Here is a 26,190-nt window from a genome sequence, read left to right as displayed (position 1 = left end):
CACTTGGTCTTTGCCAATGAAAAATATCACAATCACGGCTTATATATATAGGGCAGTCTGATTTTGTAGTGAAACTCAAATATGCTTATAGTTGTTAGTTTGCCGTTTTTGTAATGACTTAAAAATTTTTCTATTTACAATTTTAGTTTTGTTGAGTATGATTATATTGTTTAGTAATTGGCATCTGGAGAAAACCATTGGTCTTAGAAATGATAACATTTCACTTTCAATGCAGATGAACCAATGAAATTATTAGTAAATGCATATTGACTAATGGAGTGATGAATTTACTTAGACACATGAAATTATTTATAAAAATGAATGTTGAAATGTATTAAGTTGTTACAATCTATCTTGCAGATATAGTTGTCAAGTACATAAATCTGGAATTAAATAAGGAGAGCCTTTATTTGAAAGGATTATTGCTAGAACATAGAGAGGATCTCTGCACTCGGCGAAAGAGGTTAATACAGTGGGAGACCTGACTGAGGGTGAGACTATAGGGCACCTCTCAGAGGCAAGCAGACAGGGCTTTTATGGGGAGAAGTGAAGGAGGCTGCCAGGTGTGGGCAGGTGGGATGAATGGATAGCTGAGGCAGGATGCGGCAGCAGTCAGAGTCTTTTATCCTGAACTTGGCCCTTTTTCCAAGGGGCTTTTCAACTGGCTCAAGTTGTGGGTAAATCATAGTTCAGGGAACTGGGCAGAGAAGCCAAACTGAAGTTTAGTCAAGCCACAGAATATAGCCTTTTCTGTATCTACTTTTCTGTGGGACAAAGAATAGGAATTTAGAGGGTCTGTGGCTCGCCTTGTCATAAGTAAATCCATGGCTGTGAGTCCCATCATCTGGGGAAGAGGTCTTTTGCAGTAAGCTGTTTCCAGGAACACAAAGAGCTCTCTGAACCATCATTGCTGTTCTCGAGTACAGACCGAATTCAGGTGACATTCAGCAGTGTCACGGTACTCAGCACATTGCCTGATGTTTTCATCTCCCCAGCAACCTGAAGTCTAATGGCTTTCACAAGCCACCACACCAGTAAATGTGGTGAAACCGAGCCCTGGAACTACTATATGCTCGTTGGTTAGAGGGAGAACATATCCCAGCGACTTGCTCAGAAGTCCACAGCAGCGGGCCCTGAGGAGGGCTTGCAGGACCCATGGCTGGGGAGATGACATCTAAAGAGTTTAGAATATTCTCTTGGTCCAACTATTGCTTATGACTTTTCTTGAGAATGCTGACTGTGGCTACCTCAAGGGATTTTGTAAAGTTTTTTATTCTCAAGGTTTTTTGTTAGTTTGGTTTTTGGTTTTAGATGTTCCTTTGTTTTGCAGTATTGGCGATTATACCCTGCTGCTCTCTGTCACTGAGCTCCATTTCCAGGGTCTTGCTAAGTTGATTAAGCTGCCTTCAAATTTGGAAGCCTCCTGCCTTAGCCTCTTAGGTCACTGGGTTTACAGGCTTGCTTCACAGACCAAGTTTAATCTTTTTTTTTTTTTTTTTTAACTATATTAGGGTGTTTTATAGAATCCACTGAGGAACTGAACTTATGAACCAAGAGGACAGTAGTGAGAGCTTCCAATCTAATAGGAGGTGACCCTTATTGGTGAGTCTTCTGCGGAGTAGAATTTCTCAATGGGCACAGCTGGCATTTTATACAGGGCCCTGCTCCCTTGTGCAGGGCAGCTCATCATTTCTGATGCGTGACATCAAGGCCTTTGCCGTGGTGTACACTAAATCCCAATAGCGACCCCAGTTGTTGTTAGCCAAACAAACTTACTTATTCGCAAATGCCCAAGGGAGGTGATGCAACCTGTAGCTTGAGGGATGAGTGAGCAGTTGAGTACATTGCCATCAGTGTGGCCCAGCTCAGAGGACGTGGGCACAGTAAGATCCCTTCAATAGATGAATGGATAAAAAAAATGTGGCATATATACACAATCGATATTACTCTGCAATAAGAGAGAATAAAATCATGGCATTTGCAGGTAAATGGTTGGAGTTAGAGAAGATAATGCTAAGTGTAGTTGGCCAATCCCCAAAAACCAAATGCCAAATGTTTTCTTTGATATAAGGAGGCTGATTCATAGTGTGGTAGGGAGGGGGAGCTTGGGAGGATTAGATGAACTCTAGATAGGGCAGAAGGGTGGGAGGGGAAAAGAAGGGGCATGGGGTAATTAATGATGGTGGAAAGTGATGATCATTACTATCCAGAGTACATGTATGAAGACACAAATTAGTGTGAATATACTATGTATACAAACAGAGATATGAAAAAATGTGCTCTATATGTGTCATAAGAATTGTAATGCATTCTGCTGTCTTATATTAATAAAAAAAATTACATAAAAAATCTGAGCCTCAGAATCCCAAGCGTCCAAGTAGACATCAGGTCCTTGGACCCCCGAGTGGCTTGGGCCTGGCCCTTTTGGTTGGTGTGCTGGCTCCCTAAGTAGCTTTATGGATGGAGGGAAGTCAGCTCAGTATAAGGTGGTGTCTTCAGAGAAAATTCCACATGTCCACAGTAGTTAAATTCATTGGTCTGTTACATTTTAAGTTTAGATAATCTGCTGGCTCTTCTTGTAGGTATTTTTTATATATTTTCTTACTTAGTTCATTCAACAAACACCCATGGTACATACATGATCCCTGTGCTGGAGACTGAAGGTCTGAGATTTAGGAGGGTTAATCTGATTAGAGAGCTCCAGCTGACACACAGTGTAGGGTTGAGTAGAGTCAAGAACAAAGAAAGCATTAATGTTTCTGATAGTGAAGTTCTCATTTAGGGTTTTTTTTTTTTTTTTTGTAAACAAAGGCTAGTAGTTAAATGAAGAAAGAAATCCTAAGGGTTTATAAAATCATATAAAATGATTTTATGTCTTTAATACATAGAATCCTATGGCTTTTTTATTATGTAAAACATTTATTACAGCAACAAATGAAATACAGTTGACTCATCATTAGTTTTATACTTAGCCCAATGTTCTCCCTACTCTCTGCTCCATCAGTATATAACTTTATTCATCAAAACTTTTGTAGACATCTTGATAATGGCCCAAACTGGAGGACAATCAATTCTTGAAAGGTATTTTTAAAAATTAATTTATTTGTCCGTAGTAAAAACCTAACAGTTGTATGTATTAATGGGGTGGTACCAGGTGATACATTGATACATGTACACATTGTATAATGTTCAAGTCAGATTAAGTGTATCTCCTCAAACACTTATTGTTTGTTTATGGTTAAAAACAAAGTATCCTTTATTGTAAACATGCATCACACCAGGTGCATTGTGTGTCACATACCTATACTCCCAGCTGCTCGGGAATCTGAAGCAGGAAGATTGTGAGTTCAAAGCCAGCTTCAGGAACTTAGCAAGGCCCTACGCAGGTCAATTAGACCCTATATTCAAAAAAATATAGAAAAGTGCTGGGGATATGGCTCAGTGGTTAAGCACCACTGGTTTCAATCCCTGATAGGAAAAAAAAAAATCACATAGTCTTGTTCTTAACTTAATACCAGTAAATAATAAACCTTTCCCATCCCTTGGCCTTTGTTCCTCAGTAGTGACCACATGAAGCATTGTCTTTCTGTTCCTGGCTTGTTTTACCTAACAAAATGTACTTCTTTCCATCCATGTTGACAAAACATGGATGTTTTGGCGTTTCCTTCTTTGTGAGGGCTCATTGGTGTCCCTTTGCATAAATGTGCCGCATTTATCCACTCATCAGTTGATGCACACTTGGGTTGTCGTGAATAGTGCTGCAGTGAACATGGAAGCACACATGTCTTTTCTGTATACTGATTTCATTTCCTTTGGATATGAACCAGTAGGGAATCTTATGTGGTTTATTTTCAGCATTTTAAGAACCCTCAGTACCCGTGGCTGTACCAGTTTGCATTTCCACCAACAGTATGCAGTGTTATTCTTACCAAAGTGGGTTAATTTGACTTTGATTAGTGATGTTGAAATTTTTTCATTTTCTTATTAGCCATTTTTATGTTGTTTTTTTTTTAAGAAATATTTTCTAATCAGGTGTTTTTGCCATTGAGTTTCTTGAGTTCCTTATATATTCTGGGTATTAACCCTTATCAGAAATATAGTTTGCAAATATTTTCTCCAATTCTTTAGTTTGTCTCTGCATTCTGATCATCGATCATCGTTTTCCTTACTCTGCAGAAGGTTTCTGATATAATCCCATTTGGTATTTTGCTTTGTTTCCTGTGCCCATTTAAACGTCCCGAAGCTTTTCCTTGTTTTCATGTAATGCTGTCTGAGTTCCAGGTCTTCCACTCCAGTCTTTAGTCCATCTGAGTTGGTTTTGTAGCTGTAAAGGTTAGGGGTCTAGTTTCTTCCTTCTGCAGCTAGATACCCAACTTTCCCAGCACCGATTATTAGAAAGACCGTCCTTCCTCTGTTGGGTGGGGTTTGCACCTTGGTGAAGACCAGCTGGCTGGAGATGTGGGTTTACTGCTAGGCTCACTATTCTGTTCACTTTGTTCCTATTTCTGCCTTTATGCCATAGCCATGCTGTTGGATTACTATAGCTTTGTAGTAAATTTTGAAGGCGGTAATGTCATACATCATGCTTTTGTTCTTTTTGCTCAAGATGGCTTTGGCTGTTTGGCTATTTGGGGATTTTTGAAGTTTCATACAAGTTTTGGGATTTTTTTTTTCCTTTTTCTGTGCAGAATGTCATTGGTGTTTTAACAGGGATTGCACTGAATCTGTAGATTGCTCTGGTGCTACGGACATTTTAACAATATGGTTTCTTCCAATCCATAAACAGGATGAACTTTTGGTTTTATGTGCCTTCTACAGTTTCTTTCATCAATGTTTTGTAATTTCATTATAGAGATCATTCACTTCTTTGATCAAATTCATTCTTAGGAATTTTATTTATTTATTGTACCTATTATAAATGAGATTACTTTCTTGATTTCTATCTCAGATAATTGGCTGTTGGCTTATGGCAGTGCTACTGATTTTTGTATAGTGGTTTTGTGTCCTACAACTTTGCTAAATCCTTTTCATTCTAATAGTTTTTTGGTGGATTCTTTGGGATTTGCTCCATAAGATCATGTCATTTACAAACAGTGGCAGTTTGACTCTTTCTTTCTCTTGCCTTGTTGCTCTGGCTAGAATTTTCATGCAATGTTAAATGAAAGTGGCGAAAGTGAACCTCCTTGTCTTATTCCAGATCTTAGAGAGAAAGTGTTTAGCTTTTTTTTTCAATCCAGTGTAAGGTTAGCTTCTTATGCATGGCCTCTGTTACGCTGAGAGATAATCTTCCTGCACCTGGTTTCTTCAGTGATTTTATCATGAAGAATGTTGAATTTCATTGAATGCCTTTCTGCATCTTTGAGATGGCCATAGGGCTCTATCCTTCATTCTGTTGATGTGGTATATCGTGTTTACTGATTTCTGTATGTTCACCCAGAATCCTATGTTTTTTCAAGTTACCTGGATCAAATCATACTGTTTTGTATATACCAGTTTCTTCATTATCAACTTAGATGTGTAGACTGAATGTTTTCTAATGCCTCTTAATTTTTATCAGTTAATAAAGTTAGGCCATTTAGGACATAATGTGAATATGACTGTATAATCACAGAAATTTATTTTTACTCCATTCTTGAACCTTCTAAAATTAATATAAATGAATAAAAAAGATGAATCTGTGAAGATAGACAGGACGAGTGAGACAACAAAAGATAATGTCAGTAAAATTTTGGTACCTGCAAACCTGTGGTAGATGGTCACGTCTCAAAATGATGGAGAACTGGGTGCCCTCAGCTTGCCATGCGCAGCCACAGCATGCTCCCTGTTTGGGGGAACTTTGCAGTGACTCAGGAGCTTTAGATTTCAGTCTATAAGGTGGATTTAGAGGATAGCACTGGAACAAGAAGTACTGCCAGACATTTTCCCATCTCTGAAGCCAGTTGTCTGCCTTTCCACACCCTAGTAAAGGACAGAGTGGGTTTTCTGAAGAGGTCGAGGTAGAGAAGTCTTCCACCCTAATAGGACAGAGGGCTTAGATGAGATGTCACGTAGAGTGCAGGGGGATTGCATCCTTAATAGCTTGCATGCTGAAGGATGGCTTCCCAGGATCTGGCAGCCAGGTAAATGCCTCCTCTCAGAAGACTGGGGGATTCCCTTCAGTGAAATGCATTATCCAGGACAGGGAAGTGTAGATACTGAATTTGAGCAGCTCTTGATGAAAAAATGGGCTTGCACATTCACAGTGTAGTCTACCAGTTGTCAGCCCTGTGGATGACAGCAGAACCCAGTCAGCATTTTAGAGCCTCCGTGTGTTCCAAGAGAATGAAGGAGAGGATCACCCAACATTCCAGGACAGTCCAGAAGGTATAAGGAGCCAACTCTCAATCGGAGGAAGGAAGGAATCCAAAGGAAGAAGCACATTCTGTAAATTCCAAGGCATAGAGGGGCCCTGACATTAACATCTGCAGAAAGAAAAGAAGTTCTATTTTTTTTCCTGCAAAATAAAAATAAAATACCATAAAAGGAAGCAATGGCAGCAAAGTCGTACTATTGCTTTAACATTTGATTGCAGAAATGAGAGAATCTGTAGATATATAAGAAATGGAGTCAAATCTTCCAGAAAATAAAATAGAATCAGGAAAAATAAGAGAGAAACTTAGAGATCTAACTCGGGAGGTCTAGTATCTACATAATGTAAGTGGCAGAGAGATGAAGCAGAGGAGATGGGAAGCAAGAATAAGATGGGTGGGTGGGTGAGGACACTGCCCACCTGACACACACCTTCTAGTAGCTCTTGAGTTTATAAACTCTGTGGAGTTTAACGTTGACATAGAAGCATATTTAAATAATGAAAAGCAAAGAATATTTTTATAACAATGAGGGTCTCCTTGCATTACCATGCAATTTCCCTTCTCTCTCCCTTTCCCTCCCCCCTCTCATCCCTGTTTAATGGTGATCTTCTTCTCATGCTCTTCCTCCCTGCTCTGTTCTTAGTTGCCCTCCTTATATCAAAGAAGACATTTGGCATTTGTTTTTTAGGGATTGGCTGGCTTCACTTAGCATAATCTGCTCTAATGCCATCCATTTCCCTGCAAATGCCATGATTTCGTCATTTTTTAGTGCTGAGTAATACTCCATTGTGTGTAAATGCCACATTTTTTTTTTATCCATTCATCTATTGAAGGGCATCTAGGTTGGTTCCACAGTCTTGCTATTGTAAATTGTGCTGCTATGAACATTGATGTAGCAGTATCCTTATAGCACACTATTTTAAGGTCCTCAGGGAATAGTCCAAGAAGGGCAATAGCTGGGTCAAATGGTGGTTCCATTCCCAGCTTTCCCAGGAATCTCCATACTGCTTTCCAAATTGGCCGCACCAATCTGCAGTCCCACCAGCAATGTACAAGTGTACCCTTTTCCCCATATCCTCGCCAGCACTTCTTGTTGTTTGACTTCATAATGGCTGCCAATCTTACTGGAGTGAGATGGTATCTTAGGGTGGTTTTGATTTGCATTTCTCTGACTGCTAGAGATGGAGAGCATTTTTTCATGTACTGTATATTGATTGTATATCCTCCTCTGAGAAGTGTCTGTTCAGGTCCTTGGCCCATTTGTTGATTGGGTTATTTGTTATCTTATTGTTTAATTTTTTGAGTTCTTTGTATACTCTGGATATTAGGGCTCTATCTGAAGTGTGAGGAAGTGAGGGGAAAGAGGAAAAAAACAAGAGAGAAATAAACTACAGTAGATGGGTAGAGAGAGAAGATGGGAGGGGAGGGGAGGGCAGGGGGGATAGTAGAGGATAGGAAGGGCAGCAGAATACAACAGTTACTAATATGGCAGTATGTAAAAATGTGGATGTGTAACCGATGTGATTCTGCAATCTATATACGGGGTAAAAGTGGGAGTTCATAATCCACTTGAATCAAATGTATGAAAGATGATATGTCAAGAGCTATGTAATGTTTTGAACAACTAATGATAAAAAGAAATAAAAAGAACCTATAGAGTAAAATTGTATTGAGTAATTGAGTGAATAAAGCATTGAAAGGGGCAAAAAAAATATTTTTATGTGAAGGTTAAAAATATATATTTGAATTTTGGTTGAAAATAAAAAAAACTAAAAGTAGGTAAGGAAAAATAGCATTTTGATTTTTTAAAGTATTAATTAATTTCAAGAAAATTATTTCAAGTGTCATAATTAGATAAACTGGGGAACTATTTTTTTTAAAAACAGCAAAACACAACAGTGGCATAGATCATTGAAGAAGTGGCAACTGTATTTGAGTTTACAATCAAGAATCTTGCAACAGGAACAGTTTTCTCCTGATAAACAGATTGAGTTTCTATTTGGGAGCCAGAAGCATTTGTGATTTACCTTGATTATAGTAAAGTATTTAACATTTTTATGTAATTCCTAATAAAAATTATTTTATTCAAGGTATATTGATTAAAGCTGGGTGTGGTGACTCATGCCTATAATCCTAGCAACTCTAGAGGCTGAGACAGGAGGATTGCAAGCTCATGGCCAGCCTCTTAGTGAGGCCCTAAGAAACTTAGCAAGACCCTGTCTCAAAATTAAAAAAAAATAAATAAATAAAAAGGGCTAAGACTGTGCCTCAGTGGTAAAGCACCCCTCGGTTAAATCCCTGGTATATTCAAAACAGTAAGTTCATTTATCATTCAGCATGTATTTATCTGCCAAGTATTGTTCTAAGGGAAATTGGTTGATTGATATCGGCACACTTAGTCCTCAGAGCAGCCCTAGGAGGATAAGTCAGTCTTGTTGTCATTCCTATATTACCCATGAGGGAACTGACACAGACAGGTTTAGGTGGCTTGCCCAGGGTTACTTAGCTGGTAAGTGGAAAAGCCAGTTTTAAGGCATGACATTTTAACCTCAGAGGTCATCCTCTTAATTTATTTCTACTCTGCTTGTTAAGTAAACTGTAGGCATCTATGTTGAATAAATCGCCCGCCTTCTCATATCTAGTTATTTTGGAAGAGATTAATGGATTTTGTTGTAAAGCTTCTGTTGCCACTGAATGCCTAAGAACTCGTCTAGATCCGTCCACACATTGGCTGGATAACTGAATTTATATAGTGACCAGGCTAGTGCATATCACAGTGAACCTGATATCATTTTCTTCATCTGCATTCCCAGCACTGTTGGTCTCTGATAGTCAGGATAGTGATTCAGAAATTCTGGGGAATTAAGTCCATTCACAATTTATGAAATAAAGGCATCACTTAAAGCGATGGGCATAAATTATATCTCTTAAAATTTTACAGTTTTCAGTACCACTTTATATGGTTTGTGGAAAACATCACAGTATGATGCACATAGCAGGAAGTAAGTACTGGTTATTAATGAGTGATATGTCACATACTATATAGTGTTTCCTCATGTTCAAGTTTGGTAATTGCTTTAAGATATGAATGTTACAAATATGGTTGGTTGATTTGTTTTTCCTAGTTCAACTTTGTGGGGAAACTTTTGGGTCCTCGTGGCAATTCTCTGAAGCGTTTACAAGAAGAAACTTTGACAAAAATGTCCATCCTGGGAAAAGGCTCCATGAGAGACAAGTCAAAGGTAATGCGCATCATACACAGTGGCCACTTTCCTGGGCAGGTGTCAAGGGCCTTTAGATCATCCATCGTGTTAATACCTGGTCTGCAATAGCTAACCAGGGGTCTCAGCTGGAACTATATGAAAATTTTATGTGAGGTGATTTGTGATGCTCTTTAGAAAGTGAAGTCACTCTGACCAATTTAAAAATAGGTGGTATCTTAAACCTGTATTTGTAACAATGGTAATGCTTTTTTCTTTTTTTATTCAAGAGTACTATGTCACCTTGTAGGTAGTATGATAGTACTAGAATTACCAGGAAGAGAAATAAATGTTACCTGTGGTCTCTCCATCACTGCAGCTTAGACTAGTTCCTTTAGGACTTTTTCACAGTCATGTACTGCATAATGATGTTTTGTCAATGATGAACCACACATGTGACAGTGGTCCTTTGAGATTATATTCCCTAGTGATATTGTGGTTGTCTTTGTGCATTTGCATAAGGAAAAAGCCTAACCATGCATTTCTAAGAATTTACCCCTGGGTTAAGTAATGCATGAGTTTAGTTAAGTATAGTTGAGTTTATAGTGTATATAGCTTTCTTTTTTCTTTTTGACCTTTAATTGATATCCTATGTATTTTATGAAGTTATTAAAATTGATTTGAAATGTTTCTATTATTGTTTACTATTCTAAAACATAATTGTTCTCAACAAGCTAAAAGTTACTGAGTTATTTTTATTGATCGCTTTCTTAAAAATTTGAAAGATATTTCCACAGACCATAATCTGTGCCACTTACATTGATCTCTCTTGTCACTTGTTTTCTTCTGATTAAAAGATTTATATTACCAAGAACCAAATCCACATTCCACGATCACCTACCATGAAATGTCAGGCAATGAGAGAATTAGATGTGAAAGGTTTTTAGATGAAATCCAGTCTCTTCACACACACACACACACACACACACACAAAGTCCATCTAAAGTAATAGTTTTTATAATAACTACAGCCACTATATGCTTTTTGAAGAGCCACTGAGGGTCAGGCACAGCATGAGACATTTTATATATATCAGCCTTTGCTTGCTTTGGGAAAAAATATAAGAAGACAACATTTTTCTTATTTCACATATAAAAAAAAAACAAAGAGAACTCAAGTTATTATCTAGCTTAATCAGAGACATTCATTATATTATTTGCCTCACAGGTAATAAAACCATGTTCTTCTGACTCCATTATGCCAGTTTTTCCACCACAGTAATGGAAAATGTGTCAGACCCATGGGAAAACAGTTTAATGAACTCTAGATAGGGCAAAGGGGAAAGGGAGAGAGAAGAGAAGGGAGCAGGTGTAGGGATAGGAAAGACTCTGGAATGTGAAGGCCATACATGTACCCTAAGTACATGTATGAAGACACCAAGGATGTGACTCTACTTCGTGTACAACCAGAGATATGAAAATTGTGCTCATTATCTGTAACATGAATTGAAATGCATTCTGTTGTCATGTAGAACAAATTAAAATTAAAAATTAAAAAAATTAACAATTCAAGGAAATGACCAATAGTTTGTAGATACGTTTTTTTAGATTCATAAGGAGAGTGTTTTCACTATTGTTAAACTTCTACCTCATTAAACTTCTCAAGATTTTAGGGGGAAAAAAAGTAGAGATTCCCAGACATATTTAGGGTAGAAACTAAAAAAATAAAAAATTGTTTGGAATGATCCTAATGCATGCCTAAGCTTTCTTCACTATTCACTGGGCCTTGCTGTCCTGAATGATGGTACTGCAATTCCCCTAAATCATCTTTTGTTGCAGTAGGAGAAAACGTAACCATATTTTGGCCAGTTTATGAGAAATTGTGTATGTCTTATAGGAAAACACTCCACACTTGCTGGTGCCCTGATTCAGTTCTCAGTGAGGCCGTCTGGTCATGAGTATATGACATGAGCAGTGAAGCCCACAGACCTGGGAGTCCATTGTTCCACATTTTTGTTGTTGAGGGAGATCTGTGTCAGAAGCAGTATTTTGTGTGAAGTGAGGGAGGCAAATCTTTATCTAGATTGTGGGTCCAATTTACAGTTAGTACCTGGCTATTCCCATACAAAGGGGACCCTAAACATTTTTAGCTTGCTGTCAGGATTTAGTGTCCTTTCAATTATGTTGTCATATCAAGGGCTTGTGGCTCTTCTGTGCTGTTGGCATATAGAGCACTCAGTAATGTCAGTAGCCAGTCATCCTTAAAAAGAGAGTTGGTAGTGAAATAGTATATAAACACTATCCCTGTCTCTGTGGTCCCTTTGTTTATGAATACTCTGAACAGTACTGAGATGGATCGAAAGTGAAACACTTGAGCATATGCCAAGTGAGTCCTCTAGAGTATGTGGTCACTGAGGACCAGCTCTGCATCTGCTTGGGACACCCTGTTTTTACACATTGGACCTCTTTTCCACATCACTTATCACTCATTCGTTAATCCCTTCATTTCTGTGTTTTTGACCACATGGGTCACCAGATCAAAAGGAGGGTTCCATTAGCTGATCATTCTTAACTCCATCAAGACACCCAGCAACTAGAGGAATAGCATATATTGTGGATTTACAGTCGACTCTGCCCACTCTCAATGGACCAGGACCAGAAATCCATGTCTCTTGACTTCACACTCCCCACTCTGACTTGTGGCCCTTGGTGAAGCAGCATTTGGTCAGACTCAGTTCTGTTAGTACTCACACTGTCTATTTATTCTCATTATATACTTACTCTAGTAAAAAGTTTCAGAACCTTGTTGGGAAGACTAGGAAGAAGTGTCACTCACTAGGAGATGTGGCAGTTACTAGTACTACATCTAGTGGTTCTGGATTTAACTCAGTTATTCTTTTCTGGAACCATGGAGCAAGAGTATGGTAGGTAGGAGCTTATTGCAGGCCAGGAGGTGGTAAGGAGTAGTGGGAATGAAGCATGGGAATGGCCGTCTCCCTTCAGGGACTGTCCCTTCTGTTCAGGCAGTGTAGGAAGAGCCTTACCAGAAACGCTTCTGCTGTGTGGAGCTCTGTGGGGTCTTAGGCTTTGGATGGTCTAAACTCACAGAAGAGAAGAGACTGGTCCCTGTGTCGTCTTTCACATTATACAAGATTGGACTCTACAGTGAGGGCTCCATCAGCCTTCAGCTATGAGTACTAAGACCTTCTAGGATTTTCCTGATCTTAGAATGATAAAATAAAGCCCTGTAGTAGTCAGTTTTCCATCACTATAGCAAATATTTAAAATTATCAACTTAAAAATAGGAAAAGTTTATTTTGGGTTCACAGTTTTGGAGGTATCAGTCCATGATTGGCCCTGTTCATTTGGGCTCTGTGACCAGACACACATCATGACTAGAGGTGGTAGCAGAGAAAAACCACTCACCTCGTGGCCAGGAAAACAGAGTCGAAGGGACTGTGTTCTCTTCTGTCCTTCACGCATGCACACAGTGACCTGATGGTGTCCAACCAGGCCCACCTCCTGAAGGTTCCACTGCTTCTCAGTAGCGTCTCCCTGGACACTAAGTCTTGGATGCACAGGCTTTTGGGGACACTTAAGATCCAAATCATAGCAAGCCCAAGTCTCTCATTTCTTCCTTTAAACTCTTGAATACAGAAAGAAACATCCCACTTCACTCCACCCCAGCACTTTTTACTCTGGCCTGTCACACTCTACGGTTGCACATTATTCCAACCTTTGAAAGCATTTCACTGAATATGACCACAGGTGACAGCTTAAGTAACAGGTGTACTACTTAAATGGATATTACCAGTATTCCGTCTGCTATATTATAATGAGATACTTACTGCTTAGACTCTTCAATATTGATTTCAGTTGGTCCTTTTTACTGGTTCAATTTTCATCTGCAGAAATTAAATTCACTTAATAATATGTTTATTTCTAATGCGAATCACATTACTATCAAAATCTCATTCTAAAGTATCTCATCCCTTTATATTATCAGAGTGATCACTATTTTAAAATGTCTAAGCAGAACTTAATTCATTTTCCTCTTTTATTTGCTACATTGATAAAAATCGTATGAGTCTCAATGGACAGACTTCAGCTGACTGTGTAGCCTGAGAGCACAGCAGTGCTGGGATCTGTTGGGATTCTGTCTGTGCCAAGCATCCTGCTGGATGTTCTGCCCACATCACTGCTGTACTTCTCCATGTCCACTTAATGGAGGCTGATCTGCTAGGCAGGATTCTCAGGGTTTTGTGTGTGTGTGTGTGTGTTTACTCCTTATTTTAACAACCCTGTGAGATAGATACTACACTGTGCTTACCCCCATTTAAAGTCACTCCTGTAAGATGAGGATAAAGTGACTGACCAGCATCATACAGTAAATGATGTATTGGGGCTTTAAATGCAGGTCTTTACAGAGTCTGTGTTCTTCCCCAAACAATACCCTGTTTTCTGTCCACAGAATGGTCTGTGAGAACTCTTTACTGTGGGATTGAGGAATGAATATAGTTTTAAGACATCCTTCCTGTTACAGCTTGAGTGTGTGACAAAAAGGAGAATATAAAACCAACAATTATAATCTCTAATTAAATCATTTTTTGCTATCATATTAGGAAAAGATAATTTTTTTTTTTCCCCAGAAGTTTGTGCTAGGAGAAATGAACTACAGTGGACAGAATCCAAGTTTTAAAGTTGCAGCTATGAAACAGAAGAGTTTCTGGTCAAATGTTTGGAATGTTCTGATTAAAACAACCAAGAGTTGACATAAAAGAATAGGCTCTTCATAAAACTGAAGACAAATTTCCAAGGAAGTGTTTTGAATATTATGGTAGCTTATATTTATTCTCCATTTTTTTTCAACTTCTAATTCACTTTCCATAAAATGGGAAGGAAACTAGAATGAATGAGTGCCCACTGTATATTATGCAATGTACTAGACAGTAGACACACTATCTTCTTTCTACAGGCGTTTATATAATGGTATCCCTTGTGTTCTCAATGGCTCTACATTGACGTACAAGTGTTACCACCACCAAACTCATTTTGTGAATTAGGTGTGGGATCACATATAATCTGTCTAACCTCACCTAGCTGGTGACCAGGATAGCAAAGATTCAGGAGCATCTGATTAAATCTCATGTCCTTTTCATATTCTAGTTTTTAATCTTTGTTTTCTTCATAATAATTTAAATTAGTTAAGCAAAGTTAAAACCTTAAAGGGCAGAATCAAGGGATGAAATCATGTTCCTCTAGCATTTGCATCATTGGCCCCTGAGCTCCTGTTGGAATTAAAAGGAACTGTTGCAGGAACTCCTGGGATTCTCTTATGGGATAGATTTTTTGAAAAAGAAGATACACTAAAGAAAGACTAATGGAAGACACAGATTCTAGAAATCTGGAAGTGTAATTCTTGAATCAGGAACTGTAATAGACAGTTAGGAAAAGGTGGGTAATGGAACCAAATCAGTAGTCCCTTAAACAGGTGTTCCTCCACCTTAATATTCCTTGAACTTCATTATGTAAACAAAAATTTAAGCAAATATTCTCATAATTGTATAAAATTTTAAAAGTTTTCAAACCTTGTCTTAGTATAAAATTGCATTTCATACATTTTACTATTTTATTCTCATCGTGCCTGGCATGGAGATGAATGTGCCCATGAATTCAGAATGAATGATGATGTTTAGCCATTCGCTCAGCAAACACTTGTTGAACACCTCCTGGTTCTACACACTTTTCTAGACATGAGAAATTCATCATCAGACAATCAGTCATGGTTTCTGTCCCATAGATATCACCTTCTAGGGAGGGGAGGAAGAAAAGAATGAAGAAACATTAAGGCTTTGAGATGCTGTGGGGCACAGAGCACAGCCAGGGTGGAAGGGAGTGGGAGTCCAGCCAGGTTGAAGAACACGAAGAAGGCCTGGGGTGGGTCCTGGGGTGGCAGGATCAGATGTGCAGTGTAAAGGTTCTGTCTTGGGGACAGTGTTTGCTATTAAGTGAATCTTCTGTGACAGCCACGTTCTGATAAGCTTTGGGGAGTTTTCATCTTTTTTTCCTTTTCTTATAATGACACATTTTTAAACCTGATATTCTTTCTTCAGGAAGAAGAATTGAGGAAAAGTGGAGAAGCAAAGTACTTCCACCTCAATGATGATCTCCATGTCCTTATTGAAGTCTTTGCCCCACCAGCAGAAGCCTATGCCCGGATGGGCCATGCCTTGGAAGAAATCAAAAAGTTCCTCATTCCTGTTAGTACAAATCTTATTGATGGTTAACTGGTACTTTAAAGTTGTTTCTTTATTATAGTCCTTGATAATTCTTGCCAGTGGTTGTTATTTGCATTGCTCTTTAGCTGTTAAAAAGCTTCAAACTGGTCATGTCAAGTAGGTGCCTTTGTGAATTACTTGGGATTCTCTCTTCTTTATATGTGGGCTAGGGCATTTGAGAGAACAGCACTGCTAGGTTTATATGGCTGGAGAGTGTGAAGAGCACAGCCACTAGTTCAGGGTTAACCACTCCAAGCTGTAAGCTTTTATATGACCCTGAGACCACCTCCCAAGGGCACTGTTCTTCCCAGTTCCATTGGTGCCTTCCACAACATAGCCTTGTGCTGGTGTTGGGCCTGTAAACATGAATAAAAGTAGCCTCTGCACTCAAGGAATATGTAGTTTAGGGGAGGCGGAAACACCCACAGATAATGCCAGCACATGGCAAATATGATGACAGATGTGACCGCAGTGAGCAGATGGCAAGCACACTGTGCACATGTGTAGCTGCCTTTGGCCAGGCATTTCCTCTCCTGTGAACAACTGGTAGTCTGTTTTAACCCTCAGACACCCTCACATTGCTAGAAAAGTCATTCATTAAAGAGAATACATTTCTACCTTTGTTGCAAAAGTTAATGTAAGTCTTTCATGTGATTTGTATCTCAGTGATGAAGAGAACTTTTGTGTAATTTGCATGCTCATGATTAAAAAACAGAACAAAACAAAACAGAAAAACCCTCCACAAAACTAGAGCATTTGACATTTTGTCTCTCCAGAAATTTATTTTGGAAAAGCTTGACACATCTGCTGAACAGCTTACTGGGTTGGACTGGGTCCTCAGTGATCCTGAGCTGGTAGATTGACTTATGCACTGAGGCGTATGAATTGTGATGATGCCATTTGTGAGGAAAAGAAGGATTGCATTTATAGAGGAAGACTGTTTTAAGTCCTGATTGTTTTCAGAAGGCCATGATATGAAGTTCCGTTATTTAATAACCTGGAACCTGAAAATGATTATTCTGTCTAGTTCCCACAAGCAAATATGACAGCTTATTTCTTCATTTAGTTTATGAACAGTGCTTACTGTGTGGTAGACACATGTGAACTGATAAAGACATGATCTGATCTCTGCCCTGATAGAGTTTAGTGTGTGATGAGAGAGAGGCATGAATCATGTGTTCATAAAAATGACTGTAAAACACAACTATGGCAAGACTGTGACCTTCCTGGGAAAGAAGTGGCAGAGCTGTCTACAGTAAACCTTCCGTCCTATGACCTTTGCAGTCTTCCACCAAGACATGGGGTCTGATTTCCCTACCGTGAATCTGGGCTGGCCAAAATAAGTCTTTGTCTAACTCAAGATCGCAAAGGTTTTCTGCAGCCTTCTTCTAAATGGTTTATAGTGTTGTTTCATTTGATTACTTTTTGTTTTTGTATGTTGTGTGAGGTTGTGATCTAAGTTTGTGTTTTTCCATATAGATATCCAATTGTCCTAGCACCAGACAGTGTAAAGACTATCTTTTCCCTCACTGCATGGCCTTGGTACGATTATTGAAAATAAACTAAAAATAAAGTAAGGGTTTATTTCTGGATACTCACTTCTGTTCCTTTGACTTACCCTCCCATCCTTACTACAGCAGCCTACTCTTTCTTTTTCAGGCCTGGGGATTTAACCTAGAGGTGCTCTACTGCTGAGCTACATTCCTAGTTCATTCTTTCGTATTTTATTTTGAGACAGGGTCTTGCTGAGGTGCCCAGGCTGACCTCAAATTTATGGTCTTCCTGCCTCATCCTCCTGAGCCACTGGGGTTACAGGAGTGCACCACCATTCCCAGCTCTACAGTAGCTTTTGTTATAGTTTACTTTATACTTTTAGTAAATCTGGAATCCAGTTTGTATATGTTCTCCATCTTTTTTCTTCTGTATCAAATTTGTTTTGGATATTCTGGCTCCTTTGTATTTCCATATATAATTTAGGATCAGTTTGTCAATTTCCATAAAAAGGCGGCGTAGTGTGATTTTAATAGAGGCTGTATTCAAACTGTAGATCAAGTTATCTTTAATTCTTCAGATTCATGAATATGAAACTTTTCTCCATATTTTTTTAAAGACTGTGTTAATCAGCTTTTCCTTGTCCGGACAAGTACCTGAGAAAACAACTCAGAGGAGGCAAGACTTGTTTTGGCTCCGGATTGCAGTCCTTTCTTGGCTGCCTCCAGTGCTTTGTGCCTGAGGCAAGGCAGAATATCATTATGAAGGTGTGGAGCAGAGGCCAGCTGCTCACCTCTCAGTGTCCAGGAAGAGAAAGCCGCCAGGGAGGGAAATATTCTCTCAGGGCATGCTCCTGCGACCTACCTCCTCCCTGTAGGCCCAATTGCAGTTCCAGCCACCTCCCAGTAATGCCATCAGCTAAGAAACCCTCAGTGGATCAGTCTCCTGTTCAGAGCCTTGGGGACCTAATCATGTCCCAAGAGCCCAACTCTAAGCACTGCTGGTTGGGGACCATACCTTCAACACATGAACCTTTTGATATCTGAAGCATAATAAATGTATTATTTAATATCTGAGCAATGTTTTGATTTTCAGGGTACCAGTCTTGCATTTATTTTGTAAAATTAATTTCTAAATGTTATGTGTTTTTTTGATGCTTCTTTAAGTAGAATTGTTCTCCTCCTCCTTTTTTTTTTGGGGGGGGGGGGTGTACCAGGGATTGAACTCAGGGTCACTTAACCACTGAGCCAAATCATCAGCTCTTTTTTATTTTTTAGTTTCAGACAGAGTCTTGTTTAGTTGCTTAGGTCTTTGGTAAGTTGCTAAGGCTGACCTTGAACTTGTGATCCTACTGTGCCTTATAGTCTGCCAAGTGGCTGGGATTACAGGCATATGCCGCCATGCCTGGCAGTAGAATTGTTCCTAGATTTGATTTTCAGATGGTCACTTATGTTAAAATGCAGTTGATTTTTTAAATAATTTCTTAATTTTATTTTTTAGTTGTAGTTGGACACAGTACCTTTATTTTATTTTTACTTATTTTTATGTGATGCTGAGGATCAAACCCAGCTTCTCTAACATACTAGGCGAATGCTCTACTGATGAGCCACAGCCCTGAAATGCAGTTGATTTTTACATTTTGATCTTCCATCTTATGACCTTGTTGAACATGTTTATTAGATCAAGTGCATTGTTTTATAATACAAACATGAGCATGATTAAATGCAATCCTAATTAACACAATTATTAGGATTTCTTGACATACAGAATCCTGTCATCTGATAATGAAGATGGTTTTATTTCTCCTCTAAAGGCATATACAGGATGTGTGCCTTTAGTAGTTCCCTTCCCTTCCCTTTTCATTACCTGAACTGGAACCTTTCATCTTTTCACTGACTAGAACCTTCTATGAGATAATATTGCTGAAATCAAAAGGACAGCATTCAGCCTGTCAGCATTAACTGCCAGATTTTTATTGCTACTCTTTATCATGTTAAAGAAATTCTTTTATATTCCTAGTTCTTGAGTTTTTAATCATGAATAAATGGTGTAAACAGGGGTGTTGAATTTTGCCAAATGCTTTCCTTCTCCCATTGAGGTGGTCACAAGTTTTTCCCTCCTTCATTTATATCACTAATTATATATTACATTGTTGACTTTTATATGTAAATCCAAACTTGCATTTCACGTGGTCATGGTGTATAATTCTCCTTATTTGTTGCTGGATATAGTTGACCAATAGTTTGTTAAGGACTTTTGCATCTATAATCATGAAGAAGACATGGTTTAGAATAGTTTTTCTTTTATTTATTTATTTTTTTAATATTCTTACATTAACCCAAACATTTGCAATTTCTGGTATTTAAATAGTACTATTTCTTTTGAACCTGAAGGGCTTCTTTTTGCATTTCTTGTAAACTGGATCTGCTAGCAAAAATTTTTGTTTTGTTTTTCTGAGAACAGTTTTATTCCACCTATTTTGCCAACAGCAGGTTGTGTAATTCTAGTTGACAGTTTCCCCAGCACTTGGAATGTGCCCCTTTGTGGCCTTCTGGCTCTGTTACTTTGGATGAGAGAGTCACTAACCATTTAATTGTGTTTCTGCACATGATCTCTTGTTATCTCTTGCCGATGTCAAGATTTTGTGGTCTTGGTTTTCAGTAACTGGATTTTGATGTATACGTTTATTCTACTTTTAGGCTGGGTTTTTGGATCCATTGATTTATGACTTTCTTTAAATGAGGGAATCTTTTAGCCATTATTTCTTTGAAATTTTCAGTCTCTCCCTCCTGTCCACCTGGGCTTCCTGTGACGTGGCTGTTGGCACAGCTGCTGCTGTCTCCTAAGTCTCAGGCTGGCTTCTCTTCCCCCTGTTTTCTCTGTGTTCTAGACAGGACCATTCTGATTGACAGTCTTCAAGTTCACCAGTGTAACTGTCTCACGTCTGCCTTGAGCTCCTCTGTGAGTCTGCCATTGACTGCACTTGGCTTTCTTCTCTTTGTGTGTACATCCACTATCTGGCCCTCTCCAAGATGGTTTCTTATTAGTGGTCCCACAGAGTGAGTCACATGTTCCATGTCTCTTATTTATTTATTTATTTTGAAAACTGGACTTTACACAACATATTGTGGCAAATTTGAATTCAGATTTACTTACTTCCCAGAGCTTATTTTTTTATTGGTTGTTAAAAACATTACAAAGCTCTTGACATATCATATTTCATACATTTGATTCAAGTGGATTATGAACTCCCATTTTTACCCCAAATACAGATTGCAGAATCACATCGGTTACACATCCACGTTTTTACATAATGCCATATTAGTGACTGTTGTATTCTGCTACCTTTCCTATCCTCTACCATCCCCCCTCCCTCCCCTCCCATCTTCTCTCTCTACCCCATCTGCTGTTGTTTAATTCTCTCCCTTGTTGTTTTTTTTCCCCTTTCCCCTCACAACCTCTTATATGTAAGTTTGTATAACAATGAGGGTCTCCTTCCATTTCCATGCAATTTCCCTTCTCTCTCCCTTTCCCTCCCACCTCTTGTCTCTGTTTAATGTTAATCTTTTCCTCATGCTCTTCCTCCCTGTTCTGTTCTTAGTTGCTCTACTTATATCAAAGAAGACATTTGGCATTTGTTTTTTTAGGGATTGGCTAAATTTGTTCCCAGGATGTAGGCTCCCTCTTCACTTAGCGTAATCTGCTCTAATGCCATCCATTTCCTTGCAAATTCCATGATTTTGTCATTTTTTAGTGCTGAGTAATACTCCATGGTGTATAAATGCCACATTTTTTGTTTATCCATTCATCTATTGAAGGGCATCTAGGTTGGTTCCACAGTCTAGCTATTGTTAATTGTGCTGCTATGAAATTCGATTTGGCAGTATCCCTATAGTACACTCTTTTAAGGTCTTCAGGGAATAGTCCGAGAAGGGCAATAGCTGGGTCAAATTGTGGTTCCATTCCCAGCTTTCCCAGGAATCTCCATACTGCTTTCCAGATTGGCCGCACCAATTTGCAGTCCCACCAGCAATGTACAAGTGTACCCTTTTCCCCACATCCTCGCCAGCACTTGTTGTTGTTTGACTTCATAATGGCTGCCAATCTTACTGGAGTGAGATGGTATCTTAGGGTGGTTTTGATTTGCATTTCTCTGACAGCTAGAGATGGTGAGCATTTTTTCATGTACTTGTTGATTGATTGTATGTCCTCCTCTGAGAAGTGTCTGTTCAGGTCCTTGGCCCATTTGTTGATTGGGTTATTTGTTACCATATTATTTAATTTTTTGAGTTCTTTGTATACTCTGGATATTAGGGCTCTATCTGAAGTGTGAGGAGTAAAAATTTGTTCCCAGGATGTAGGCTCCCTATTTACCTCTCTTATTGTTTCTCTTGCTGAGAAAAAAACTTTTTAGTTTGAGTAAGTCCCATTTGTTGATTCTGGTTATTAACTCTTGTGCTATGGGCGTCCTATTAAGGAATTTGGAGCCCGACCCCACAATATGTAGATCGGAGCCAACTTTTTCTTCTGTCAGATGCCGTGTCTCTGATTTGATATCAAGCTCCTTGATCCATTTTGAGTTAACTTTTGTGCATGGCGAGAGAAAGGGATTCAGTTTCATTTTGTTGCATATGGATTTCCAGTTTTCCCAGCACCATTTGTTGAAGATGCTATTCTTCCTCCATTGCATGCTTTTAGCCCCTTTATCAAATATAAGAAAGCTGTAATTTTGTGGATTGGTCCCAGAGCTTGTTATTGCTTCTGTTTTGTGTTCCATTTCTTTAATAATTTAGTTGGACCAAGGTGTGGTGGTCCATGCCTGTAATCCCAGTTATTTAGGAGACTGGGAAAGGAGAATCACAAGTTCAAGGCCAGCCTCAGCCACAAGTAAGACCCTTAGTAACTTAGAGAGTGAGACCCTGCCTCAGAATCGACCAAAAGGGTTGGCAATGTAGCTCAGTGGTAAAGCACTACTGGATTAAATCCCCAGTACCAAATTTTTTTTTTTTTTTTTTTTTTTTAGTTGAACTAATTCTGTGTCTCTGTCTCTTGTAATCCTTTTTCTTCCTGCATGTATTTTTAAGCCTATTCTGTCAGGAGTGTCTATATTGCTTAGTGGTCAGCCAGTGATCTCTCAGTGGTTGTGCTTAAAACTTTGTGTCAGAGGCTTCCCTAGCCTTGTAGAAGGGGTCATGCCTCCACAGTAGTCCATTTTCATGTCTGCCCTGGCTTTTACTTCGTGCTGGATTCCCGTGGTATCTCGGCCTGTGCACACACTGACCTTCAGGCCAGGGTGTGTGGAGAGCTGACCAAGGCCCTCCATAGCTTTCTTATTTCCTGATCCTCACATTTCTGACTCATAAGCCAAAGACAACATTAGGCTGCCTGATTTGCTGGTCTTCCTTGTTTATTTGCTACTAAAATTGATAAAACAACTGTGAATTGTCAATTCATTAACAGTGATGCTAGACGTTTATTCTAAATTAGTGCCTCCTATAGCAAAGCTTTGCATTTTCATGGCTTTACCCACCCTTGGGGAACTAATGCAGCACCCTTCTAGGGATGAATGCCCAGGCAGGAATGCCATAGGCTCTTCCTCTTGTTACCTTCATGTTAGCTGTTTTTCATGAGTATATTATTATATTATTTCTTTTCAGTTGGTTGTATACCTTCCATGAGGTTCCAGACTCTGGTTTTTTTCCCCACAATTCTGTCAGTTTTTGTTATTCCTTTTTTGTTGTTTTGCTACTGGGGGTTGAACCCATGGGCACTTAATCACTGAACCACATCTCCAGCCACTTTTTTATTTTTAATGTTTTATTTAGAGGCAGGGTCTCACTGAGTTGCTTAGGGCCTCACTAAGTTGCTGAGGCTGGCTTTGAATTTGCTATCCTTCTGCCTAGGACCCCTGAGCCAGTGGGATTACGGGATATGCCACCACTCTTGACTGTTATTGGTGTTTGCAGGGAGGCTGTGCTGAGCTCCCACTTTTCCAGAAGTCCCATGTCCAGTCTTTACCTGTACATTTTAGACTTATGTAGTGTTCAAATTTTGTCCTTATGAACATAAGAAGTTTTATTTAATTCTTTTTAATATTTAAATAGTATCATAATGCACATTTCATTAGTTAGCTACACCTCCAAGTTATAAATGTTCCCATTGTCTCTTATGGATTATAATGTAAACAGTGATCCCTACATTAACCTTAAGTACTGTCATATTTTGGAAAATGTATCTGAAATGTAAAGGCTTAACAGAGAACCCACTGAATTTCAATAAGTTACTTTTAATGATTTAATTTAAAAACTTTTTTTCCAGTCTCCACATTAACATAGAGTTAAGTAGATTGTAAATTCACTGAGGAGGAAAATCCTACGTGTGTGTGAGTGTGTGTGTGTGTGTGTGTGTGTGTGTATATATATATATTAGAATTGTGGTACCTTTGCTCTTTACAGTTGATGAAAATGTTGATGTTATAATGGTCTTGTTTTTCAATGGGGGAAATTAGCCTGTAAGCCATCATGCATGATTTGGTTTCTCTATTAATTTAAAAGCATTATTTCTAAGACCAAGAAAATCATAATAACAATGACACCATTATAGTGACCTCAGCCTTACTTAAAGCAGTGCTTCGTTTTTACTGTTAAATTTTTTACTGTGTTTTGGGACAGGGCCTCAGCCATATCCTTTTTTCCTATCTGTGTTTAGCTGCATGTGACCAAGTATCAAATTTCTCAACGATTTTTAACTGCACAAATACCTTGCTCAAATATCTACATTTTGTTTACATGATTTGCAAATAATTTATTAATCTTTAGCTATTTTAGTATCATTAGGAACATATTAATGGGCTTCTGATAGAGAAGTTGAAATTACAATCAAAAGATTCAGAGGACTTCTGAGGCCAGGGAAGAGTTTCTGTTTACAGTAAATTATAGACCCCCCCTCCCCCAATCCTAAACTCTTTATGCTAATCAAAATAACTTGAATTAGTTGTCATTTGCTTTTGCAAGTATTAGATTTCAACCTCCCTTTTGATTGATGTTCATATTAGTTTTCTTATTTCATAATGCCTTCTACAAGTTTCACATTTTTTTTACATTGGACTTTTGAATAGTAATGGAGATCAGTGGGGTTTTGTTATAATTTTACTAAATATCTTTCAGATTTTTAATTCTAAATTATAAATAGTTCAGGAAACTCTCTCCTCTGAACCTTCTGTTCATGCACAAATATCCTTATATTTCTTCTGTCTTGAAATTCTCCCTTCCTCCCTGCAAGCTCTGAACCTTACTCTTCTTTTTATAGCCATGCTACTTAGGAGGAACTTCTTCTCTGTGCTGTGATTTGTACTTACTCTTTATTCCACTGAAATGGATTCAAACTTCACCTTTCCCCAGAACTACAACTTCTGATGTTACTAGTGGCTTTATTATTAGTAAATTCTACACATATGGATGAGTGAGGGAATGTGAATGCTGTACTCACTTCCTGTGACTTTGTATTATCTCCTTGTCATTCAGTTTCTTAACACACTTTTGCTGTCTACTGAGAAAATGTACTTCTTGTGTTTGCATCTAACAATTCTATAATTTTAGCCCTCACCTTTAGGTATCTGACCCATTTTGGTCTAATTTTTACATATGATGTTGAAGGAAGGGTCCTATCCCACTTTATTTATTTATTTACTTTTGATTTGGATATCAGTTCGCTACAACACCATTTGTAAAAGAGACTACTTGAAAATTAGTTCACTGCAACTATGTATGAACTTGCATTTCCATTCCATTGATGCTTATGTCTGTACCACCACCACACAGTTTTTATTGCTTGTAGCTTTGTAGTTAAGTCTTGCAATAGGAAAACATCCATTTATACAATTTTGCTTTTTATTTTAAAGATTGTTCTTGCTATTTCTGTTCTCCTAATTTTACTCAACATTTTCATTTTTGTAAGTAGTCAGCTGGTATTATTTCCTTGATTGGAAAGATCAGTTTAGAAAAAAATGGTCATTGTAACAACCCTGAGTCTTTCTATCTAGGAGCATTGGCTATCATTCCATTTATTTATATCTTTTGAAGTTTGTTTTAATAGTGTTTTATAGTTTTCAATGTACACATCTTTTATTCGTTTACTCCCAAGTGTGTTATTTTGATGTTATTGTAAATGGAATTGTTTTTCTAATTTCTATTTTTTGATTATTCATTGCTGATCTAAAGACATGGAAGTTATTTTCATATATTGATCTTGTATTCTGTAGCCTTGCTAAAACTCATTAATTAGCTAGCTCTGTTAGTTGAGTGTGTGTGTGTGTGTGTGTGTGTGTGTGTGTTATGCCTTAGTATTTTCTGTATACAGATTTAAGCCATTTCTGAACAGAGTATTTTTTAGTTTCTCCTTTCCAGTCTGAATGCTGTTGGTTTTTGTTGCATAATTGTTCTGGCCAGAACCTCAAGTAAAATGGTAAGAGAAGTCCTCTTGGTCTTTTTCCTGACCTTATGATGAAATTTTTCATCCTTTGCTTTTTAAGTATGATTTTAACTGTGGGTTTTCCTATTTGAGTGTTTTTAATATTAAAGAGTGATGGACTTTTCTTACAGTTGTCTTCTCTATCTGTTGAGATGATGTGGTTTTGTCCTTATTTTTGTGAACTTACATTAACTGATTTTCAAATGTTCAGTGAACTTTGCACTTCTGGAATAAATTAACTTGGTTCTTTTATATAATTTTTTTTTACTGGATTTGGCTTTGTATTTTTTGATAACTTTATCATCTATATTGATAAACGTTTGTAGTTTTTGTTTATTGCTGAGGGTCTCTCTGAATTGCTGAGGTGTCCTTGAACTTTGATCCTCCTGCCTCAGCCTCCCCC

General features: G+C 38.3%; 1 protein-coding gene across 4 annotated transcripts in view; it reads left to right on the top strand.

Moving 5' to 3' along the window:
- Khdrbs3 (KH RNA binding domain containing, signal transduction associated 3) overlaps positions 1-26,190 on the top strand; it is a 178,299-nt gene that overhangs the window by 71,470 nt on the left and 80,639 nt on the right. For all 4 annotated transcript variants that reach the window (XR_009227193.1, XM_046449199.2, XM_046449200.2 and 1 more), the window contains exons 3-4: positions 9,476-9,592; positions 15,663-15,809. Coding sequence is in view for 3 of the 4 variants with exons in the window: in XM_046449199.2 (XP_046305155.1) it covers positions 9,476-9,592; positions 15,663-15,809 (264 nt within the window). In the remaining variant the exon portion in view is untranslated. The remainder of the gene's footprint in view (positions 1-9,475; positions 9,593-15,662; positions 15,810-26,190) is intronic.

This window comes from Marmota monax, unplaced genomic scaffold (genome assembly GCF_021218885.2).
Source record: "Marmota monax isolate L192 unplaced genomic scaffold, Marmota_monax_Labrador192_F-V1.1 WCK01_AAM20220418_F8-fsc00073, whole genome shotgun sequence".
NCBI classification, from domain to species: Eukaryota; Metazoa; Chordata; class Mammalia; order Rodentia; family Sciuridae; genus Marmota; species Marmota monax.
The sequence above is the reverse complement of the archived record's forward strand: the minus strand, read 5'-3'. Positions and strand labels throughout refer to the sequence as shown.